The sequence below is a fragment of the Physeter macrocephalus genome, chromosome 17 (assembly GCF_002837175.3).
Source record: "Physeter macrocephalus isolate SW-GA chromosome 17, ASM283717v5, whole genome shotgun sequence".
Taxonomy (NCBI): domain Eukaryota; kingdom Metazoa; phylum Chordata; class Mammalia; order Artiodactyla; family Physeteridae; genus Physeter; species Physeter macrocephalus.
Window position 1 is genome coordinate 32,488,919 of NC_041230.1, and position 21,111 is coordinate 32,510,029.

The 21,111-nt window shown below is 39.6% G+C and overlaps 1 protein-coding gene across 2 annotated transcripts in view; it reads right to left on the reverse strand.

Annotated features, from left to right (window-relative positions):
- Positions 1–21,111, reverse strand: part of CDH8 (cadherin 8) — a 382,227-nt gene that overhangs the window by 24,926 nt on the left and 336,190 nt on the right. Inside the window, exons 10-12 of one of the 2 annotated variants that reach the window (XM_028478221.1) lie at positions 16,157–16,182; positions 7,228–7,245; positions 5,322–5,324 (exon numbers count right to left, since the gene is read on the reverse strand). The exons of the other annotated variant lie outside the window; for it this stretch is intronic. Coding sequence (XP_028334022.1) covers positions 5,322–5,324; positions 7,228–7,245; positions 16,157–16,182 — 47 coding nt within the window. The remainder of the gene's footprint in view (positions 1–5,321; positions 5,325–7,227; positions 7,246–16,156; positions 16,183–21,111) is intronic. 2 annotated transcript variants of the gene reach the window in all.

Here is a 21,111-nt window from a genome sequence, read left to right on the forward strand (position 1 = left end):
GAAGCCCCTGCATTCTTACTTTTAAACACTCATTTGCCAAGATCTCAATACCCATGGCAATATGTAGAAGTGATGCTTTAAATTCTTGAGTTACTTTTGTTATCATGTTTAGGCAGTTGAGCATTTTCCAGTTTTTAAAAAAACTTCTTCTTACTATACCTGCAATTATATCTCCAATTCATAATAGTTATGGTGGTTTTCCTCAATTACTCTTCTCCTCCCCCACAGCCCTTATATTAAAAGCAAAAGTGTTTTTAAAAAATACAGCGCTGGTCTTCCCTGGTGGCACAGTGGTTAAGAATCTGCCTGCCAATGCAGGGGACATGGGTTCGAGCCCTGGTCCAGGAAGACCTCACATGCCGCGGAGCAACTAAGCCTGTGTGCCACAACTACTGAGCCTGTGCTCTAGAGCCCACAAGCCACAATTACTGAACCTGCATGCCACAACTGCTGAAGACCACGTGCCTAGAGCCCATGCTCTGCAACAAGAGAAGCCACCGCAATGAGAAGCCTGCACACCTCAACAGAGAGTAGCCCCCACTCACCGCAACTAGAGAAAGCCTGCGCACAGCAACAAAGACCCAACACAGCCAAAAATAAATAAATTTAAAAAAAAAGTTTTAAAATACAGCACTTGTTTTTTGACCTACATTGTTTCATTGTAAATTCTTGTTCCTGTCTAATACGCTAATGGAACATCTGTTATGATTCTGTTTAACTTTTGGAACAATGATTGACCATCCGTGTGTGGGCTGAAATGGGTGGTTTGCCAGTGGCAATTCACAGTGAAAGTGAGTGGTAGGTTTTAACATTTCTCAGTAATAACTAGTTCTGCATTAAACTATTTATTTTATATGTACAAAAAGTTGTTACACTAAAAAAGAGTCTAAATAGAATATACTAAAATATTGATAGATGAATGATATCATACTTGGGACTTGCTTCAGAGAAATACAAGTCAGGAAAAGTGGTGAGGAAATACATGAAATAAGCTTGGCATAAGCTAACAGTTTTTGAAATTTCACATATGGGTATGTGGAGTTCAAAAAGTTTTATATACTTTTGATATTTTCCATTTGAAATGTTAAAAAATAGTTATTTTCTAATTACATCTTTGCTCTTTAGAAGCTTTGTGTACTTGGGCAAGATGTTCTACCTCTTTGAATTTCTAGTCCTGTAACTGATTAATGCTATAATAAGACATAACCTATAGAAGTTGTAGAAAGATCAGAGGTAGTACTATATATGTAAAAACTATAGCACAGTACCAACCCTAAAGTCAGGAAATGGTACACATGATTTAATTCATGAACCTTTGCAAGGAGGCATTTATACTTTTAAATGAGAATTTGATGACATATGTAGATCCCCAAATACAGTGTCATGCTTACAATAGTCACGGAAGTATAAATTTGAATTCCTAGCACTCTTTGGCTTGTTCTAACCAACCACAATCAAGGATTATCTGAAAAGCGTGGTGAAAGAGGCCCTTACAAGTGCACTATCTGGATATCAATGTCCTTTGACACTCCAAGGACACTGGAGTATCATTATGTATTTATCTAGAGGTGCTGATTGTAGATATTTATTTCATCATGCATTGCATTCACTGATACCTTTGTAGAGTTCATAGTCACACGTTTCTGACTGTCCTCCCATTAAGGATCTTATGGATGGAAAGATTCTGAAATCCATTTGAGCTTCTTGTTTCTCACTTGCAATTTCTTTATAAAAGGCATTATTTTAATCACCCTCATCAGCTATGAGGAAAGTTAGGCCCTGTATTTGGTAATTCTAGAAAAGTCAATGGAACACAGAACAAAGAGATCTTTGAGAATAACTTCTCCTCAGAATTAGCTCACCACTAGTGGTGTTCAGAAGAAATGGTTTCTTTTTTATTGTCTTTTTCTCCTCTTTTTCCACAAATATATGGGATTTCATAGATATGGCATGAATGATTATGCTGTGATACTAGGCAATAATACTTTCTTTCAAAACTTGAGATCAATGATACATTCTTGCCTTTCTGGAGTCAGAAGATGAGGTTAGGACATAGACTAAAACCAATAAGCAAGTAATTATTACAATATGATGACAGAGTGTATAAATCACTGTGCTGCTAAATCTTGGGTTACTCACTCTCATTCATTCATTCACCAGGCATTTATTGCAAAGAACTCTGTGAAGGTTTTCCTATAGACTAGGCATTATAGACACGGCAATAAAAATGTTTAGATGCTTTCATGGAGTTTAAAATCTAGTAGGAGGCATAATTAAACACAATGATAAGAACAAATGCAGAAATCACACACGTTTCATTAACTACATTTTTTGGCATGTGCTGTGTAAGAAGGAAGCCAGGTTACATTGAGGGTCTATATCAAGGGTACTTAAAGCCAACCTGAAGCCTAATTCATCACTGAGACTGTGCCAGTTATTTGACTGCTGGCACCCAGATCCATCGTCTGATGGCCCAGTGCTCTGCTCTGCACTGTAAGAGGTACTGACCTAACAGATCCTGTATCATCCAGAGTTTGGCTGAGTTCAGCTAATGGGAGACAGCGGCTGGAGGAAAGGAGATTCCAAGTTACATTACTCCTCTCCCTTCTTTTCTACCTCAAGTGGCATTTCTGTAGCAGCTGAACGTCCTCAGTGTCTTCAGCTCCCCCTTATTTCATTTGGCTTCTTGTGATTCTAACTTTTCTAGTGACCTCCAGGATGACCATGGGCTCCAGTAATTCTGCATCTTCCCTTTCTCTCTTTGCTTAGCGGCAGTAGAAACTTCCTTTTGTTGTCAATATTTAGGTTGCCTCCGCTGTTTGGCTTCTCAGCATTTTCTATCATCTTTGTTACCACTGTCTTGCATTACATTTCCTGTTTTAAATAATCAGAGTGATATCTGTTGTCTTAGTAGGTCCTTGGACAATTGAATTGAGAGCAGAGAGAATTTTTTATTTTTGGTTGAATCTTTTCAAAGCACTGTGCTAAGAATTTATTAGGAAAGGAATATTACAAAAAATAAGAAAATAGTCAAAGGAAAGGAACAAGCGATCTCTAAAGAAGAAACACAAATGACCAGTTAATTACCTGAAAAATGTTGCATCCTATAAAGTAAATTATAGTGAAACATCATGTGATGTCCATCAGATTGGCAAACATTTTAAAAACATAGAATGATAATACCCTTTATTGGCAATGGTGTGAAGGGACACAGTCATATAGTTCTGGTCAAATTGCTACAATCTTTTGTGAAGTAATTTAGCAACTGAGAAGAGAGAATTTGAAAGCAAAGAATTTTTCTCTAAAGGGTCCTATTTAAAAAAAAAAAATTACAACTTGCATCCAACATAGTTTGGATAGCAGAAGAACTGGATGTGAGAGCTTGGCCAGTGTGGTATCCTAGAAGGTGAAAATCACTGTGGAGAAGAATAAAGGAGGTTGGGGAATAGAGGAGGAAATTAGAGAAAAACATGCTCAGTGAAGGCCTGACTCTCTTGGGACATTTGAGCAGATTTGAGGCAGATGGTGAGTGAGTCCAGCATTCAGATATAGGGGTGTGGGGCAGGGCGTAGGAGAGTGTGTCAAGAGAGGGAAGAATAAGTTCAGTGACCCAGAGGTGAGTCTGCCTGTGGTGAGTTCAATGAGCTCAACAGGAAGGAAGCCATTGTGGCTGGGAGTAGTGGAGTGAAGTGGATCATGGCTGGAGTAAAAGGAGATGGAATCAAAGAGATCAAGAAGAGACCTTACGTTTGCATTTACATAGCTTCTCTAAGACTTTTTCAAACATTGAGATTTCAGTTTCCTTTTATATAAAATGGGGATAATAATATCACTTACCTCACAGGCTAATAGTGAGAATGACACGACGAAGTGCTTAACACAGACCAGACACATAGTAACGATGTCAATTTTAAAATAATAATAATAACAATAACTATTATTATTATTATTATTGCCTTTTCTGGGTTTTCTCTTCCCTTGGTGCTGCCCTCAGCAAATGAGATGAGTTTGCCTTGGTCCACACAACTTACCTTGGACGATGACTGTTGACTTTTAGGGCAGAATCAGTGGCACTAAATCAAAGCAGAACTTGCTCTCTTACCTGAGAATGAAGCTAACTTAATGGATTACTGCTGTATTCATCAGAGGTAAATGGTGCCAAGTATAAATTGTCACTTGCCACCTGCCTCTACAAGGACTAGCTCCCTAGCCACTGCAGTCGCTGACCTTCAACACGCCCTGGAAGGAGTTGGGGGCGGAGATCAGGAATGAGGCACTCTGTGCTCTGGGAAAAACTGGCACAACAGGTCATCAGATAGAGATTTTCAGGAGAAGATTTTATGAGCCCAAAGTCTTGCATCTCCTCCTATCTAGAAAAGCACTGAAATCATTAACGGTGACATCTGTTCCTCATGACAAGCAGCAAGCCTCTGCCAACGTGTGATTGACTGCGTGTACCCACCCTCACTAAAATCATGTATAACACTGACCTTCCCCTCTACCTTTTTGTACCCGGTACCTCCGAGCTGTCTGAGATGCTCTCTCCCGGGCCATAGTCCTCATTTTGCCCCAAATAAAACTTAACTCACAACTCTCACGTCGTGCATTTTTTTTCAGTTGACGGTGGTGAACTCCTTTGAGGGCAGAGGTCGTGTCTTCAATGACTTTATATCTGAAGAATCTAGCAACGAGGCTATAGTAAAGTCTTCATGTTTGTGGAATGGAAGATGAATGTTCTCATCCACCCAGGCTATCTCATTTGGGGAAACAATAAATTTGAAGTTGCCAGACTTCACTCATGCATAACTGAAGCAAAAAGTCTTATTTATGTTGGGATATTTCTGGGTCAGTGAATCTGATTTCTCAAAACCACAGTAAAGCCACATCTTTAAACAAAGGCCATCTGAATGTTTAGGCAATTATTCAAATAATGATCAACTATGCGAGAATGCTTCCATTCTTCTTACTCCGATTTCATGACCGTCGGATTTCTTTTTTTTTTTTGGCCTGAATTATTCGTTTCTCAAATTTATTAGTCACCTACTCTGTACAAGGCACTGTTCCCAGTACTGATTGCCTCAATTATCCGTTTGAGTTTGCCTGTGAAAATAAAGCCAAAGAGATATTGAAAATCCACTTTCTCATTCCAAAGTCCTTATTTTAAAAATCAGCAGCTGGTTTGTGTTCAAGGGTTACTTTGTAAGTGCTCCTCATCTGGTTCCTTTAATTCTGGGCCACTCACTTTAATATGTTCAGATCACTAGCTATTCCCGCTGTGTAACCTTCCACCTCCCTACCTCGGGTCTGTCACTGTCTTCTACAGGCTCTTAAGCTCTCTGCAGAACGATCAAATAATTAAGGGTATTAAAGATGTTGCAGTAAAATTGTTATCTATGCTGGAAACGTTACTTGAGTGAAGAAAAGGAGAAATTGTTAATTGGAAGTCTTGCAGCTGGAAACCTTGACAGGGCTGGGGATTTGTGTTCCTTTTTATTTATTGGAGTTAATGCATTTTAGTTTACGCAGTGTGTGTTTCAAAATTACAAGGACATTTCTGCATCTTGTAGGTGTCCTTCGGAGATTTGAAAGCAGAATCTATGCTTAACCAAATAGCTTTTGAAACAAGGGGGAATAAAGAGTTTCTTAACAGGGGCCGGGCAGTTTTGAAGAAAGCAGCAACTGTGCGGTTTTATGAAGGGTCCTGTAGAGCAACTCCACAGCTTCCTAACCATAAAATTATTGTATGCAAATTACATAATTTCCTTCCCCTCAGTACTGTAAACCTTAAAATGGTATTGATATTCTTTCCTTAAATGCTGGAGTAGATTCAATGAATCATTGAACAGTACACCTAGTTTACAATGGATTAATTTTAGTCTGACTTCCTTTCCCTCTTCCTTTCATGCCACAATGAAAAAGGGATGAAAATGTGATTGTGAATGAAATTTGGGAATTCTCAGTCCTCACCCCATTTTGAAACCAAAAAATTCGGTTATAAATCTCCTAGAGTTCATAAAGTTCATCTCCATTTTTAACATGAGCTGTACATATACAGATTCTATCCAGCAGTCTTCACCATAAATGAAGGTATGCTGTACCCATTTTATAGACCAGGACTCTGAGGTTTAGATAGTCTAAGTAACTTTCTGAAAGTCATTCTGTCCTTTGGCAGCAGCACTGAGTATCTGGGATTCCTGACACGAAAGCCTTTAAATTCTCGTGAATTTAAATGACACTGTGAAGGTCTTGATGAATGTCATGAAGCGTTACTATCAATTTAAACACCCTACAAGTTGATTTCATTCCTACAACTTCCTTAGTTCTCACACAAACCTTCCCACCAGGAATTATTATCCTAATCTCACACTATAAGAAACACTAGCACAATGTCTTTGCTTGTGCATTCTGGAGTCAGACTGCTTGGGTTTGACTCTGGCTTTGCATTTATCAATTAAGTGCCTTGGGCAAGTTGCTTAACTCCTATGTGCTTCAGTTTTATCATCTGTGAAATGGAGAAAATAACAGTACTAGCCTAAGTGAAGTCTAATGATTTTTTGAATATGCATAATTGATAAGCTAGGAATTGTGGTGAGTCTTTCTAAGCTTCATCTCATTTAGCTATTATCATATTCGTTTTTATCATATACTATTTTTATTATGTGCTATTTTATCACGTACTATTTCCTTTCTTATGGTGAGGAAAATCAACAGCCTCCTTTGGCAAATGAGAATACTTCACCCCATAAAGCTGGCTTAGAGGGCCTCATATCCACATCTTTTTGTCCCCAGAACTCGTGTTCTAAGCACTTTGAAATCTCTTCTCAGAGCAAACTTCCAAACTATGCTGGACCAGTAGAGGAAGCACGGAGGTGGACATACCTATTCGTGTTGTCTTTTTCCCTTTATTATGTCACATGCAAGTGTTATCTCCATCATTCCAACCTCTCTGCCAGAACAGCTAATTTATACCCCATTCATTCAGATCAGATGCAAGCCAAGGATGGAATTACTGCATATGTGCCCTTGGAAACTCTAATGAAAGAGCCTAGCTTTCTTCACCTATGAATATAAGGACTCAAGGCAGGTACAAGCAGCAATTCTCTGTATGCTCCTAACCTCCTGCAGGGACCAGACTTGTCTGCAAAGCAGTTTTTTGTTTGTTTGTTTGGGTTTTTTTTTGCGGTACGCAGGCCTCTCACTGCTGTGGCCTCTCCTGTTGCGGAGCACAGGCTCCGGACGCGCAGGCTCAGCGGCCATGGCTCACGGGCCCAGCCGCTGCGTGGCATGTGGGATCTTCCCAGACCGAGGCACGAACCTGTGTCCCCTGCATCGGCAGGCGGACTCTCAACCACTGCACCACCAGGGAAGCCCGAGCAGTTTGTTTTTAAAGCAGTTTTACAAAGGAAGAGTTTGCTCCTTTTTCAAGTGCTTCCTTTTTCATGCTGTTGGCGGACCACTGAACAGTTGGAGGAAATGAAATGTGCATGCTGTCTGGGAGACCTCCAAATGCAGCAATCCTGAGGTCTGAAGGTAACCGTTAGCATCCCCTCGTGGCTCGGGTTTCTGCAGAATGACCCCACTGAGATGACAGTGAAGATGTGAAGATTTGAACAGCGTGAGTTCCCTTCTGCTGTCTCCCAAGCTAGGGAATACTCTGTACTGAGGGACCTCAGGTTGATTGACAGAGAAAATGCAACTCAGTTAAAAAGAGCATTTTCTCTCTTCCTGCCTTTTAGTGGATGGGCCACCCTTAACATCAATTCAAATGGTCCTTATCATCTTCAAAGTAAAGTTTTCAAAGGTGTAAGAAAGCTTAAACCTATTTTATGCCTAAATATTTTTCAGCCAAAGTTCTGCAGTGGGTTTGGGGCAGTGGGTAGGGGGGTTTTGAGTGGGCAGGAGAACCACCTTCTGTGAGCTTATGTTTACTTCTAATTCCAAGTGTTGCCTCTTTCACCCCCAAGCCATGCACTTCGAATGTCTGCAATATGTAACAGCCTAAGTATAGAACCCAAGGGGTGAGAAACATAAATGATGGGGAGACAGAGTAGAGGGAGCTTCACTGAAACATAGATTGGCAGTTTGTTTCAAAATGTAGAGGTGTGGTCCTCCACTTCATTTGACAGTTTAAGAAACCGGCATCTTCTCTGTTACCCAAAACAAGATTTCATAATGAAATACCAAGGGCTTTAGAATCAAAATGATTGGAGTTTGAATCTTAGCTCTTCTGTGACCTTGGAAACCTTCACATGGCTCAACTTAAATTTCTACATATATAAAATGGAGCAAGGAATACCACCTTTTCAGGATTGTCATAAAGCTAAAATGAGATAAGATACATCAAGTACCTGGTCCATAAGAGGCATGCAATTAACATTAGCCAGACTGTACCCCAAGCTCCATTTTCTCCCTTGAATCCTCCCCGTACCCCCAGCACACAGACTTGGAATTCTGCTTCCACCATTTAATTAGCATTTATTAGCTTTGTGATTTAGGGCAACAACTTGACCTCACTGAGCCCTAGATACTATAGCTCTAAAATGAGGATAACAATATCTCCTCATGGATTTTTGTGGGGGAACAAACAAGGCAAGAAAAGTGAAGCCATTTCTTTGTAAGCCAAGAAGCAATACATACTATGTTTTTATTATCATTGTAGATTTTGTTTTGCTTCAGTGATGATAGTAATAGCCAGCACTTTGGTACAGAGAAAACATTTATTGAGTCCTTCTAAAGATTTTTATAAACATAAATCACAAAAATTTTATGAAAATGGCTTTACTAATTTTTTTTTAGATAAAGACTGAGTTTTAGATAGTTTAACTAACTTTCCCACGGTCACATCACTAACACATGTTACAGCTGAGATACAACAATCTAACCATGATCTGAAAGCCACTAATCTAGACTGCCTTCCACTTTCTAGGAACTTGAATTCATGTTAGTTAGCCAGTTAAACTACAGCTGTCTATGTCTGTATTCTTACTGCCATTCCACTAAAGTTGACATTCTTTGGGATGTAGAGGAGCAAGAAAGTATGCTGGACATTTGTTGAATAATGGATCGTAGGGGATTTATACTGGCATTGTGGCAGTACAATATCCATATTCTAAAGATGATCAAGTTACCTGGGTCAAGAGGGTCTCTGAAGTAGCTAACTTTTGGAGGCATTATTGAGAAGGAGGTATAAAGATAGATTCTAAAGGTTAATAGTGCTTCTCCCTCTTGTCTTGAACGTTGGATTCTTTATTGACCCTTGTTACAATTCTGTCACTACTGGCTTTCTGAAACCTTGGAATAACATGGCACAGTGGTGGAAGTTATAACCCCCCCCGCCCCCCGCTAAAGGAGTTTTCTCACACATAGAGATGACACTAAAATGGTCTCTCTCATCTATATAAGCTCTCCTATTTCACATGAGCAACATGAGGTTTGAAAGAATGCCATTTTCATCAATATGCATGATACGATCTTCAGAGTTTGGTCAGTGTTTGCAGGAATGGGAATTGTGAAATATTTATGCACCTTTGATAAGCACACACACCTTTACAGTTGCTATCAATTAAACATTTGAAATAAATCTCTCAGCTTGCTGGTCTTTTCACTTGGCTTATTTTTTTTTCCTCTGCAAAGTAACATGTCCATTAACAGGACCATATGCTGATTCTAAGGTCATTGTCCAATCTAAGAAAACACAGAGATAGAATGGACATATCTGTATAGCTCATATTTGGACTCTCTGGGATTTTTTTTTCCTAACAGGGATAGTTTATTATAGGTGAGTGACTCCTACAAGGCTGATTGCAGCATACAAAATCACTGTAAGAATTACCTCCTTCTTTTCTTATGTTATAGCCTTCACCAGTAATTTTTCAAAATCTCCCTGGGTCTCTCTCCAGCCTCATTGTTAGTCATGAATGCCTGCATGCCCCCTCACAATAGAGTTTGGTACTGCCAATGAGGTTATAGTTCCCTTACATATATATGGCTGTCTAATCAAGCTGTTTCCTTTGTCTTGAATGATCCCTTCAAGGAACTTCCTTTGTACTTTCACTTACCTGGGTATGTCATGCACCTTTGATAAGTACACTCACCTTGAATAATCAGCCCAGGTTTACTGCTTTCAGAGTTGACTATCAGAGCTCCTCCTCTGTGTTCTAGTCACACCCTGTGTTTGTCCCTCCCGTTGTCTTGGTTATTTGTTTTCTAATTTCAAAGCCTCTAATAAGGCAAAGGGCCATATTCATTTTTAGGATGCCTGGGCCATTGCTGAACTGAACTTCTCTATCTGCATTATCAGACAATGTAATTGGCCATATATACATTATGCATCTGCATAATCTTGTTTTCTTTCCCAGTTTTGTTCTCTTGGATTGAAGCACCACTCAGTCCTTACTTTCTCCATCTGGCAATTCCTATAAGACTCAGCTCAGGCATCTCTTTCTCCTAGAAATCCTCATTTTCCCCCCTTTCCCACCCCAGTCTTATTGCGATCCCTTTGTCTCAGATCTTGTTTGCCCTCTGAAAACCTCAGACCTAAGACAAGCAAACTAGTGATTACAAGATAGATAAGAGCTCCAATAGCATTGCTAAGGATATAGATCAGGACATTGATCTCTGTTTCCCTCATATTTGTCGCAATACCTGCTCTTGATAAGCCCCAAGAACTCAGTCGAAGTGTGTTAAATGTATATGAATGGATGAGTAAGAGGAAAACTGTATGAAAGAAAGCTTCTGCAGTACTCAGTCATAACACTCTTTGAAAACTTGCTGAATAGAGTAAAAATGCACAACTTATATACATTTTAACTATTCAATCAACATTTCATGATCACCTGGATCACCTTCTTAACTACCTTGCCAAACACTGACAGTTACTGGATATTTTTTCCATGTAGATAAAGTGGTGTTCAGGGGAAGCACATTGTTATTCACTTGGAAATTGTTAATATGTAGCAAAATCAGTGATTTTTTAATAATAGGAATGCAGATGGAGCCTAGAGGTTAAGTGACCATATAATTTATCATTGAAATACTTTGGAAACAGAAGAGGTCATTATTAACAACTAAAATGTTGGAACAATTGGCATAAACCTGAATCGACCAGGCAAACTGTGATGAAAGTTTACACTATCTAGAGAGAAAACACAATGTTTTTATGACTGTCCTTCTGCTAACATGAAGTGCAATGTCCAAAGGCAATGTGATGGATAATCCTATGAAGATCCTCTCATCAGAGGTTTTTACCTAAGTGTCTGAGGTACCTATGAACCTGACTGTTAGGTATTTCTCTTAGTTATTCACTCTTGCTATGCATCATTACTGTAGTTTGATAGATTCCTTCCCGAGGAACTATATGTATAAAGGAATGTCTACGGACTTCCCTGGTGGTGCAGTGGTTAAGAATCTGCCTGCCAACGCAGGGGACACGGGTTCGATCCCTGGTCCGGGAAGATCCCACATGCCGCGGAGCAACTAAGCCTGTGCACCACAACTACAGAGCCTGCGCTCAAGAGCCTGCGAGCCACAACTACTGAGCCCTCGTGCCACAACTACAGAAGCCCGTGCTCTGCAACAAGAGAAGCCACCTCAATGAGAAGCCCGCGCACCGCAACGAAGAGTAGCCCCTGCTCTCTGCGACTGTGCACCACAACTACAGAGCCTGCGCTCAAGAGCCTGCGAGCCACAACTACTGAGCCCTCGTGCCACAACTACAGAAGCCCGTGCTCTGCAACAAGAGAAGCCACCTCAATGAGAAGCCCGCGCACCGCAACGAAGAGTAGCGCCTGCTCTCTGCGACTAGAGAAAGCCCACGTGCAGCAAGGAAGACCCAATGCAGCCAAAAATAAATAAAAATTAAAAAGAAAAAAAAGGAATGTCTACTTTGTTGCTGTTCTTCTGCCTTTCCCCTTTCAGAGAGTATGGAAAGAGTAGAGTATGCATATACCTTGTTGGCTGTGCCAGAATCACCCCACCCCCGGAAGAAAAAGATGTGGTTGTGTGTGTGGTATGCACACGTGTTGAATTGTGTACTGATGTTGTAAGCTAAGAAGAAAAACAACTGGTCTTGGAAGGAGAATAAATCCTGCTTTCCCCTAGATTTACCATAGTCACAGTCTAAACAATTATAGCAAAATGTCTTTAGAAGCCACCCTTCCCCTGGGGGAGAAAAATAGAAGAAATAGTGAACCCTACTGCTCTGTAGAATTTTTTTTTTAATCTGGAGAAAATTGGTGCTGAATAATGAGTAGGTTGTTTATGGATTTTCTCTTTTGCAAAAATGTCTGCAATAATTCTTCTCTCCATAATTATGCGCCCAGCTAGTCCCCTCTTACACGGAATCTGGAATTTACTATGTGTCGTATTCTGGCCAATGGGACGATAGAAAACATGGCCCAGCATTTGGTGCTTGCCCTTTTTTCCTACACTTGGGTGTCCTGTAACCAATACCTTGTGAACAGGTATGAACTGGCCTTCTGGATGATGGGACACACATTGTTAAATCATCTCTATTGCTCAGCTAACATTCAGTCAATCATCACATATGTTAGGAAGCCGTGTTATATCATCCAGTCCCAGCTGAGCCAGCCCACATAAGAAGAATCACCCAGAAGATCCATAGAATCATAAGAAATTTTAAAAGGTGATTGTTTTAAGCTGCTAAGTTGTAGGTTAGTTTGTTACATGGAAAAACCAACTGAGGGCTTCCCTGGTGGCGCAGTGGTTAAGAATCTGCCTGCCAATGCAGGGGACACGGGTTCGAGCCCTGGTCTGGGAAGATCCCACATGCCGCGGAGCAACTAAGCCCGTGTGCCACAACTACTGAGCCCGCAAGCCACAACTACTGAAGCCCACGTGCCTAGAGCCTGTGCTCTGCAACAAGAGAAGCCACCCAATTAGAAGCCCGCACACCACAACGAAGCCAAAACGAAAAAAGTAAAAGCCAACTGATAAAGAAATAGGTACCTTAAAAAGGAGTTATGGTAACAAAAATCCAGAACACATAGTATTGGCTTTGGGACCAGATAGGTGCAGAGGCTGAAAAAGAAGTCAGGAGAATTTTAGGAAATGCTGAAAAAGCAGCAAGAAAACTATCAGATTCTTAGTGGAATCTATTAAAGTCATGAGGAAAATGCTATAGCAAACTGGCAGTCAACCAGTTATACTGTGGTCAATCAAGTTGTATAGTAGACAAAAGTTTGTATAATATCGATATTAACGGAAAAGGTTTTTTAAAAAATCCCCTAATTAATTTGTAGACTTTGGTTAAGCAATCTTCCAGACAAAATGTTAGAAGTGTCAGTTGGCTTCTTTTAGTGAAATATGATACTGTACAGGAAAAGAAATATGAGCTAAAACAAAACAATAATAACAAAAAATAAATATTCATTCTGTAAGCATTATTTAATGCAATTTTGGATAGAAGGCTTACTGGGTTCGACAATAAAACTGTTTCTTAATTACTGTCTCTCAAACAGTAGAAGAGTTTCAGAGTATAAAGTGACCTAGAGTAGAAGTCAGCAAACTATGACAATGGACCAAATCCAGCCTGCCACTTGTTCTTCTAAATAGATTTATTGGAACACAGACATGCCTATAGTTTATGTATTGTTTATTTGCTGGTTTCTCTCTAGAAAGACAGAATCAAGTAGATGTGACAGAGGGCATAAGACCCACAAAGCCTTTTCTATCCCTTTATAGAAAAAGTTTGCCAACCCCTCTCATGGGGTAAAGATCAAATAGAGGGTGAGACTGCCCTTTGTTAAGACATCTAAAAGATTTAAGATGGTACCTCACAGACCAACTTGACTAGAATTTTTAAAAATCTTTAGGGCAGTGTCTTAAAGTAGACTGATATACTGAAAAAAAATAGACATTTCTCAAAAGGAATAATAGATATGGCTTTTGGAGACATGGACTGGACCCACAGGAAACCTACAAAGTATTAAAAGATAATTTTATGATATATTAGGAGTTTGGCATTAAAATATACACACTACTATTAATAGATAACTAACAAGGACCTACTATATAGCACAGGAAACTATACTCAATATCTTATAATAACCTATAATGGAAGAGAATGTAAAACATATACATATGTTTTATATATATTCAGTTATATATATATATAACTGAATCACTTTACTGTACACCTGAAACTAACACGACATTGTAAATCAACTATATTTCAATAAAAAATTTTTAAAAGACCATTTTATAGCTGAAAGCAACATCAACATGGATAAAACTGACTTAACAGTTGTAATTAAAAAAGAAGTCTCAGACACCCAGCAGATGAGAAAGATACTGAGCTGAAAATATGCAATACTTCTTGTAGAAAACAAAGGATTTATCAAGGGATGATCCAAGAACCCAGAGGCAGAGTCAAGAGCAGTGGTGAACAATGAACAAGGCATCATGTACATAGAGTAGAACCTGGCTCATTTCCCACCTTTGGAGTAAGAGGATCTGGCAACAGGTAACCAGGTGGATTTTAGAGTAGCTATGGACCAGTGACTTCTATCTATCTCACATTCCTCCCCTATCTAAATAGTATCTCTAGTCCAGTTATCCTTTTCAACTTTAACCCGATATGTGAGGTATATGGGGGTACAGATAATGTATCTTTTCAGTTCATAGTCTCCCGATTGAGAGAAGCTGAGACAAGAATTTCATCTGAATTCAGACCTGTTACAGAGCATGATTAGCTGATGCTATAATTGTAAGAGGTTTTTGGGAGTCCTGGGATAGGAGAGAGCACATATCGAAAGTGAGAAGAATATAAAGGATTTTTGGACAGAAGGCAGACAGTAGTAGACAACAGAAAATGGCCACAGGATGTCTACTGCTTTTTCTATCAGAGAGTGGCGACTCTTTTCCCTCTCCTCTAATGTGGGCTGCCCTTGTGACTTGCTTTGATCAAAAGAATGTGCTGAAAGTGACAGGGTATAAGTCCCCAAGCCCGGGAATCAAGTGAACCTTAAGACTCTGCTCCCCATCTGGGAAAGTGTCTACCACCTGAGTCCAGGTTAACCTCTAGAAGAGGAGAAACCACATGGAATGAGGTTCCAGATGTCCTAGCCAAAGCTCCAGGCAGGCGAGTGAACCACGGTGAGAATAGCTGAGGCCAGCTCAGGCCAGAAGAGATACAAAGCTATAAGCGCAGCAGCACAACTTGCTAATGCACGAAACTGGGATTAAATTAAAGGGTTGCTGCTTTATGCCATCACAGGGTCACATTATGAGGAGGCGTTCAACTTGGCAACACTCAATTATATGATTCAGACACAAAGTTCTGAAGCAGACTGTTTTAACCTGCATCTTGGATTCACCAATTCATGTTTAATTGACTTTGGCTGAAGTACTTAACCTCCTCCTGCCTCTGCCTCTTCATCTGCAAAATGGAGACACCCTCCCTAAGAAATTCTAGACACTCAGAAGTTGTTGTTGTCGTTATTATTATTATTATGAGTTCTGTGTAAGCTAGCCTTTATTGAGTGTCAAAGTTAGACCCTGAGATACCAGGGGAAGCCTGGAGATTCTCTGCCACAAAGAAGGAAAAGAGGTAAATGAGGTAGGATGCAAAAAAGCGAAACTAACCACCTCCCTTTTATAAATGTTTCCGGAACTCTTTCTGGTTGCGTGTTCTAGCTGAATAATAACAGTAGCTACTATATGCGGGGCATCTTCTACATGCCAGGCACTTTACATACATTATCTCTAATTCTTACAATTATAGTGCTAAGCAGTCAATAAATGATAGCTATTATTATGCATCACACTCTGTGGTAAATGCTTTACATCATTATCACATTTAATCCTTAAAATCACTTCTGTGGTAGGCATTATTAACCCAACCTCACAAAGAAAGCGACAAAAGCATGCAGACCTTAAATAACGAACCCAAACACACAGAGTTAGTAAATGGCAGACCAAGGATTTCTGTTTGGATCTCTTACAATCTAAAACCTACTTTCTTTTTACCGGTACTACTCTGTATCTTGGCAGATGGAAATCCTAGATGGTGAGAGTTCTTTGTCAGGTACATATAAACACTGACAATGGATGATTTTCAACTTTGTTCTCAGACGTGCCTTTCTGGAAGCACAGGGAAACATCGAAGAAGCTGTCCACACTCCTTAGTGACTTCTACCAAGAGCAATATTGACTTTCCAATGTCTTTCCCTGGCATGATTCATAACATCAAATGCATCCACCCCTGGAAGGAGCCTTTTGCATCACTGGTTTTCAAGTTATCTCTTGGGTTCTGTCATGTTGGGAGTGATGGGGCGATGGAATGGACAGGGTCTCTGGTCCTTTCACCTGTTTCAGTCATAGAAACTTCACATCTATGTGTTCTATATAATTACGGCACCTTGAGAAGAATAGCTTAATATAAGGATTCCTCTATTAAAAAAACAATCAAACAAGCAAAGTCAAGTAATTCTGCTTTATGCAGTTTCCCATAGTATAGATGAGACCACTGGGCCCTGAGAGGGGAAACCATTTTCGAAAGGCCTTCAAAGATAGAGCTCTGGCAGAGGTAGAACAAGAGCTCAGAAATTCTGCCTTTTTTTCCTTATAGGACGTGCTGTGAGACTGTTAGTAGGTGAAATTCCCAAAAATCAATCTTTGGTGTGCACAAAGATTCTGTTGAGTGTCCCTTAAGCCCAAAAGAGTTAGCTTGATATTTAAATAATGTATTACCATGGCCTGTATTGAGGATGGGGTGATGGATGAAACCAATTCTAGATTCATCAGAATTTTACTTGGGACACCTTTGGACCGGGTCATGGCCGTGTTTAGGCCAGTTCACTTAAATAGTGACCTCTGGGATTAGAGGCATTGCTAAGACATTAGACAGAATGAACTTGCGGACGCTGTCCTGAGCATCGTAGAACGTTTAGCAGCATCTCTGACCTTTTCCCACTAGATGCAAGTAACATCCCACCCCTGTCTCAGTTGTGACATATGCAGACATTGCCAAATATCTCCTAGACTACAAAACCACATTCAGTTGTGAACTACTCATTTGATGTAGGCACTAAAATAATTTATTTGATCATCACTTTTTAGCAGTATCCAAAAGAAAACTAAATTCACAATCCAAAACAATAAACAATATTGCACTTATCATAGAAAGCAAAAACAGAACTTGAGTCAAGACTAATGCAGCTTTTAGAGTGTTTGCTTTTGTTTTTTAACTGAGTTATAGTAACTGAGCTGTGCAGGCACTGAAGTGTTTGTGGATGTTTCAAAATGACCTGCTTTTCATGAACATCAAATTTTTGATCTATCTGCAGAAAAAAATGGATTGATAGCTGCTATCAAATTTGATCCGAGATCCTAGATATAAAAAAAAAAGTTTTCTTGCTATAAAATTTTAGCTGCGTGTCACTTACATTATATTATGTCACATCTCACAATGACATATTGCAATGTAATGCAATGTAAGTCACATAAGAGACAACTGCAATTCATAACTTTCTGAACAGGGAGAGTCATTCTTTACAGAGAAGCTTCCCAAGGGAAGGGAAGGAATCCCTCTGCTGAGGTCACTCATAGCACTGATACTGCTGGCCTATTTGTGACTTATCTTCTCATCCTGTCCGTACTATTTATTTTTCCAACTTACCTTCCTTTTAAAACGGACCTTCCTTCACATCTTCTGATTGTGATGGAGCTGTCAATCAAGCGGCTTGCCCCCAGTGGAAGGTGGGGACTCACCCAGGCTGAACCAACAGGGATCTCAGGGCTGCTACTAGCCTAAGGTTGCATTTGTGTGAATTAAAATATGTATTCATCTTTTTGAAGTTACAGCCTCAAAGAGTTCAAGAGCTTGGTGATGAGATGGTGCCTTTCTAAAAATGAGACAAAGGAGTCTGTGCTGGGATCATAGCTTCTCAAGGGGAGTGTGTGCTGGTTTTCAGTTGTCATTCCTCCCAGGGCTGAGGGCCTTGCACAGGGAACAACTCATACAGCTGTAGCCCTGAGAACATTTCATCTCCATAAATACAGAGAATGGCTTTTGAGTCACATGCTCATCTCCTAGGTCAAATGGACCCCATTGTTTTAAACCAGGAATTGATATGGAACCTGGCATAGAGAAGATCTCTCATTTACAAACACCAAGCTGTGAGATCTGTATAGGTCTACCTTGTCTGCAAGCTTTCTTTCCCACTCTTTGGAGAGAATGTACAGGGAAGGCAATATAGCACGGAGAAAGAAAGCAGAGGAATAGTGCTAGGGAAAGACAGGGACCTGTAACATCTTTGGGGCACCCGGATCTGGTCATGATAGAAGCCATTTAAACTCTGGACTTTTTGTTATTTGGGCCAGTTTACATTTATTGTTTAGGTAATTTGAGTGGGCTTTTCTGTCACCTGTAAGCAAATAAGTTTTTAATAAGCATATGCACTCTCTCCATCTAGTTCCTTTTGTTTTGTTTTGTTTTGTTTCCTGTTTAAAGAAGTGGTGTAAGCTCTTCACAAGCTCTTCTGTGTGAAGCTACATTAAATGCATGCATTCATTCAACAGTTTCTTACATTTTTAAAATGCAGCCACCATCTATTGATCTTCCCTTTGAGCCCATGCAATATACTCCAAGGTCACATAGTTTGTTTTTTAAACACCTTGTAACGCTGTAAGTAATGCCTGGATGTACCCATCTTAAGAGGAGACTCGGGCTGAGAAATGCAATACTTATCAAAGTTCAGCTAACAAGCGATGCAGCCCATAGACAGAACCCAGTCTGGGAGATGGCTTCCCTACCTTGTGTGACTGTCTCTGTCATTGCTCACTTTCATCATTGTTGCTTCTGAGAGTATTTTATGTATTAGAAGCCCAAGGAAGTCACAAATTTGTGGGATCAAGGATAATAGAATCACAGCTGGAACAGCCCATGCTTCCCCTCTTTCTTCCAGTTTTCTCTGCATCGTAACTTTTTCCCTTCTGAGCCCTCCAAGAAAACAAACTAATGCATGCTGTATATCAAGAGGCTCAGACCCTCACATTGTAATGTGAATGGTCTTGCTTCTATAAGCCCAACATCCGATGGACTTTAAAAAGTGGAGCTCACAGGGACCCAGGGAATTGACTAGTAAATTATGGACTCTACCTGCTTAATCTCCACAGTCTGGTTTTGGCCTTGGTTTCCTAAGTTTCCCCGAATCTCCTAACAAAACTGAATGACGACTTCCCTGACATCTTATTTTGTTCTTTTCATCTTTGCCCTCCTATGGAGCCATAGGTACCCATGGAACAAGCACCTTGGCTGGGTGCTACTCTTAAGAAGGAGAGTCACAGGTGGGAACATCTACATCCCTACTAGTGAGAAGTTTTTACATTTTGGAAATTCCTGCTGCCATATGATCCTCACTAATTTGACCCTTCTTATCCCTTTTTGGGATCAGCTTATTGAGACCTAGGATACATTGCAGGGAAGGTTTTATATAGCTAGTTTAACCCCTTAAATTCCATTCTTACCTGCTTCCTTCTTTCCTCTTGTAAGGTCCCACCAACTTGGCTACTTGGTCCACCTGAATTATGATACTAAAACCCCACTACTTTCCTGTTCTCTACCACCTGCTCGTTGTCATTGCCCTTCTACGGAGGAAAGGCCCTGATGAGAGAAATTTTATGATGCTAAAACCCCATGTTCTATACTTACAAACAAGACCCAGCACATACTGGGTCTTGTTTGTAAGTATAGAACATGGAATTTTAGCATCATAAAATAATGGAATACTCCAGTAACATATTTCCTGGAGAATCTTGCACAGCCAAGATTTGGATTTTAAATTCTCATTTTACAATTCCAACATTGGAAATTGTGCTTTGAGAGAAATAAGTAATTCCCTGTTAATGGTGCTTTGCTTATTTTGAAAGACATTGTATTAAGGGATTAAGCAAGTGAGTAATATAATAAAAACGATGACTGCCTTTGGAAATGTGCTTCTTTATAGCTTTTACTTATAGAGTTTGCTTATACTCTTTACACCCAGCATTATTTTTGTACTTAGGTTCTTGTTCTTTTCCTCCAGTTCTTCTTAGAAGCTAATGTGCTTTTCTTCAGGTTTATTAATCAGAATACCATATTGACTGCAATATCTGTGAAATATGGGTTGTGTATTATAGTTGAGGGCACATTGTATTTAATTGTCAGCTTTTTAGTGGAACATTATTTTTCTTAGCTGGATATATGTTAATGATGCATCTCATTAACAATATATTATATTTGGTGACATTAAAGTTTTAAGGCATCAGATTAGAGTTTAGGCTTTCATTCAGAAAAAGGCAAAGATAGTGTGTTGGCCTGATGTGGTTTCAGGCCACTATGATTGGCTTATCTCCATTGCAAATGATTCACTAGACTATATTGAGGTATAGGTCCAATGCCCTAGTTTAAGTCCCTACTTTGTTCTGTATGAACATAATAACCCTAGAAATATCCAAAGAAGAAAGGATACTAATCTAGGTACGGGTCAAGTATTTATGTGCCCCTAACTTTAGATCATGTAAATGTCACATCCTATTACTAAAAAGTATGTAAAAACTGTTTATGTGGAATTGAAGTACTACAAAAGTCCCATTTCCAAAAAATAGTAAATACTTCTAAATGCTTTTTCTTTCCATTTAATGCATTTTAGACTCTTTGTATTAAAAAAAAAGTTTAAATGATTTATCTGTGTTCTCTTTGTCCTAATGCATTGTGTATATATTTGAGTGGTTATGTATGATCACTGAATAGGATAATGCAGCAAGATCTTTCACCTTTTTAATTAGACAGTCCTTCCAGATTTTGGCAACATGTTGACTATCAGTCAGTTTTTGTGGCTTTCATTTTTCTATGTCTTCTATATCATTTTCTATACCTATATAGAAACATATCTTTCTATATCTTCACTAAATTTAGGGTGGAAAGTTGTGCAAGACTGAACCAGGTCTATTAGCCCAACCCAAGAGTCATTGTTCTCTTCCTAAGCATAGGAAACACATGCTTTACTATGTTTCTTAATAACTCAGTATCATTGTAATGAATTTCAAAGACCATTGTGAGGATCAGACACACACAGTCTAGAATCACACTTGGCATGTAGCAGACGCTCA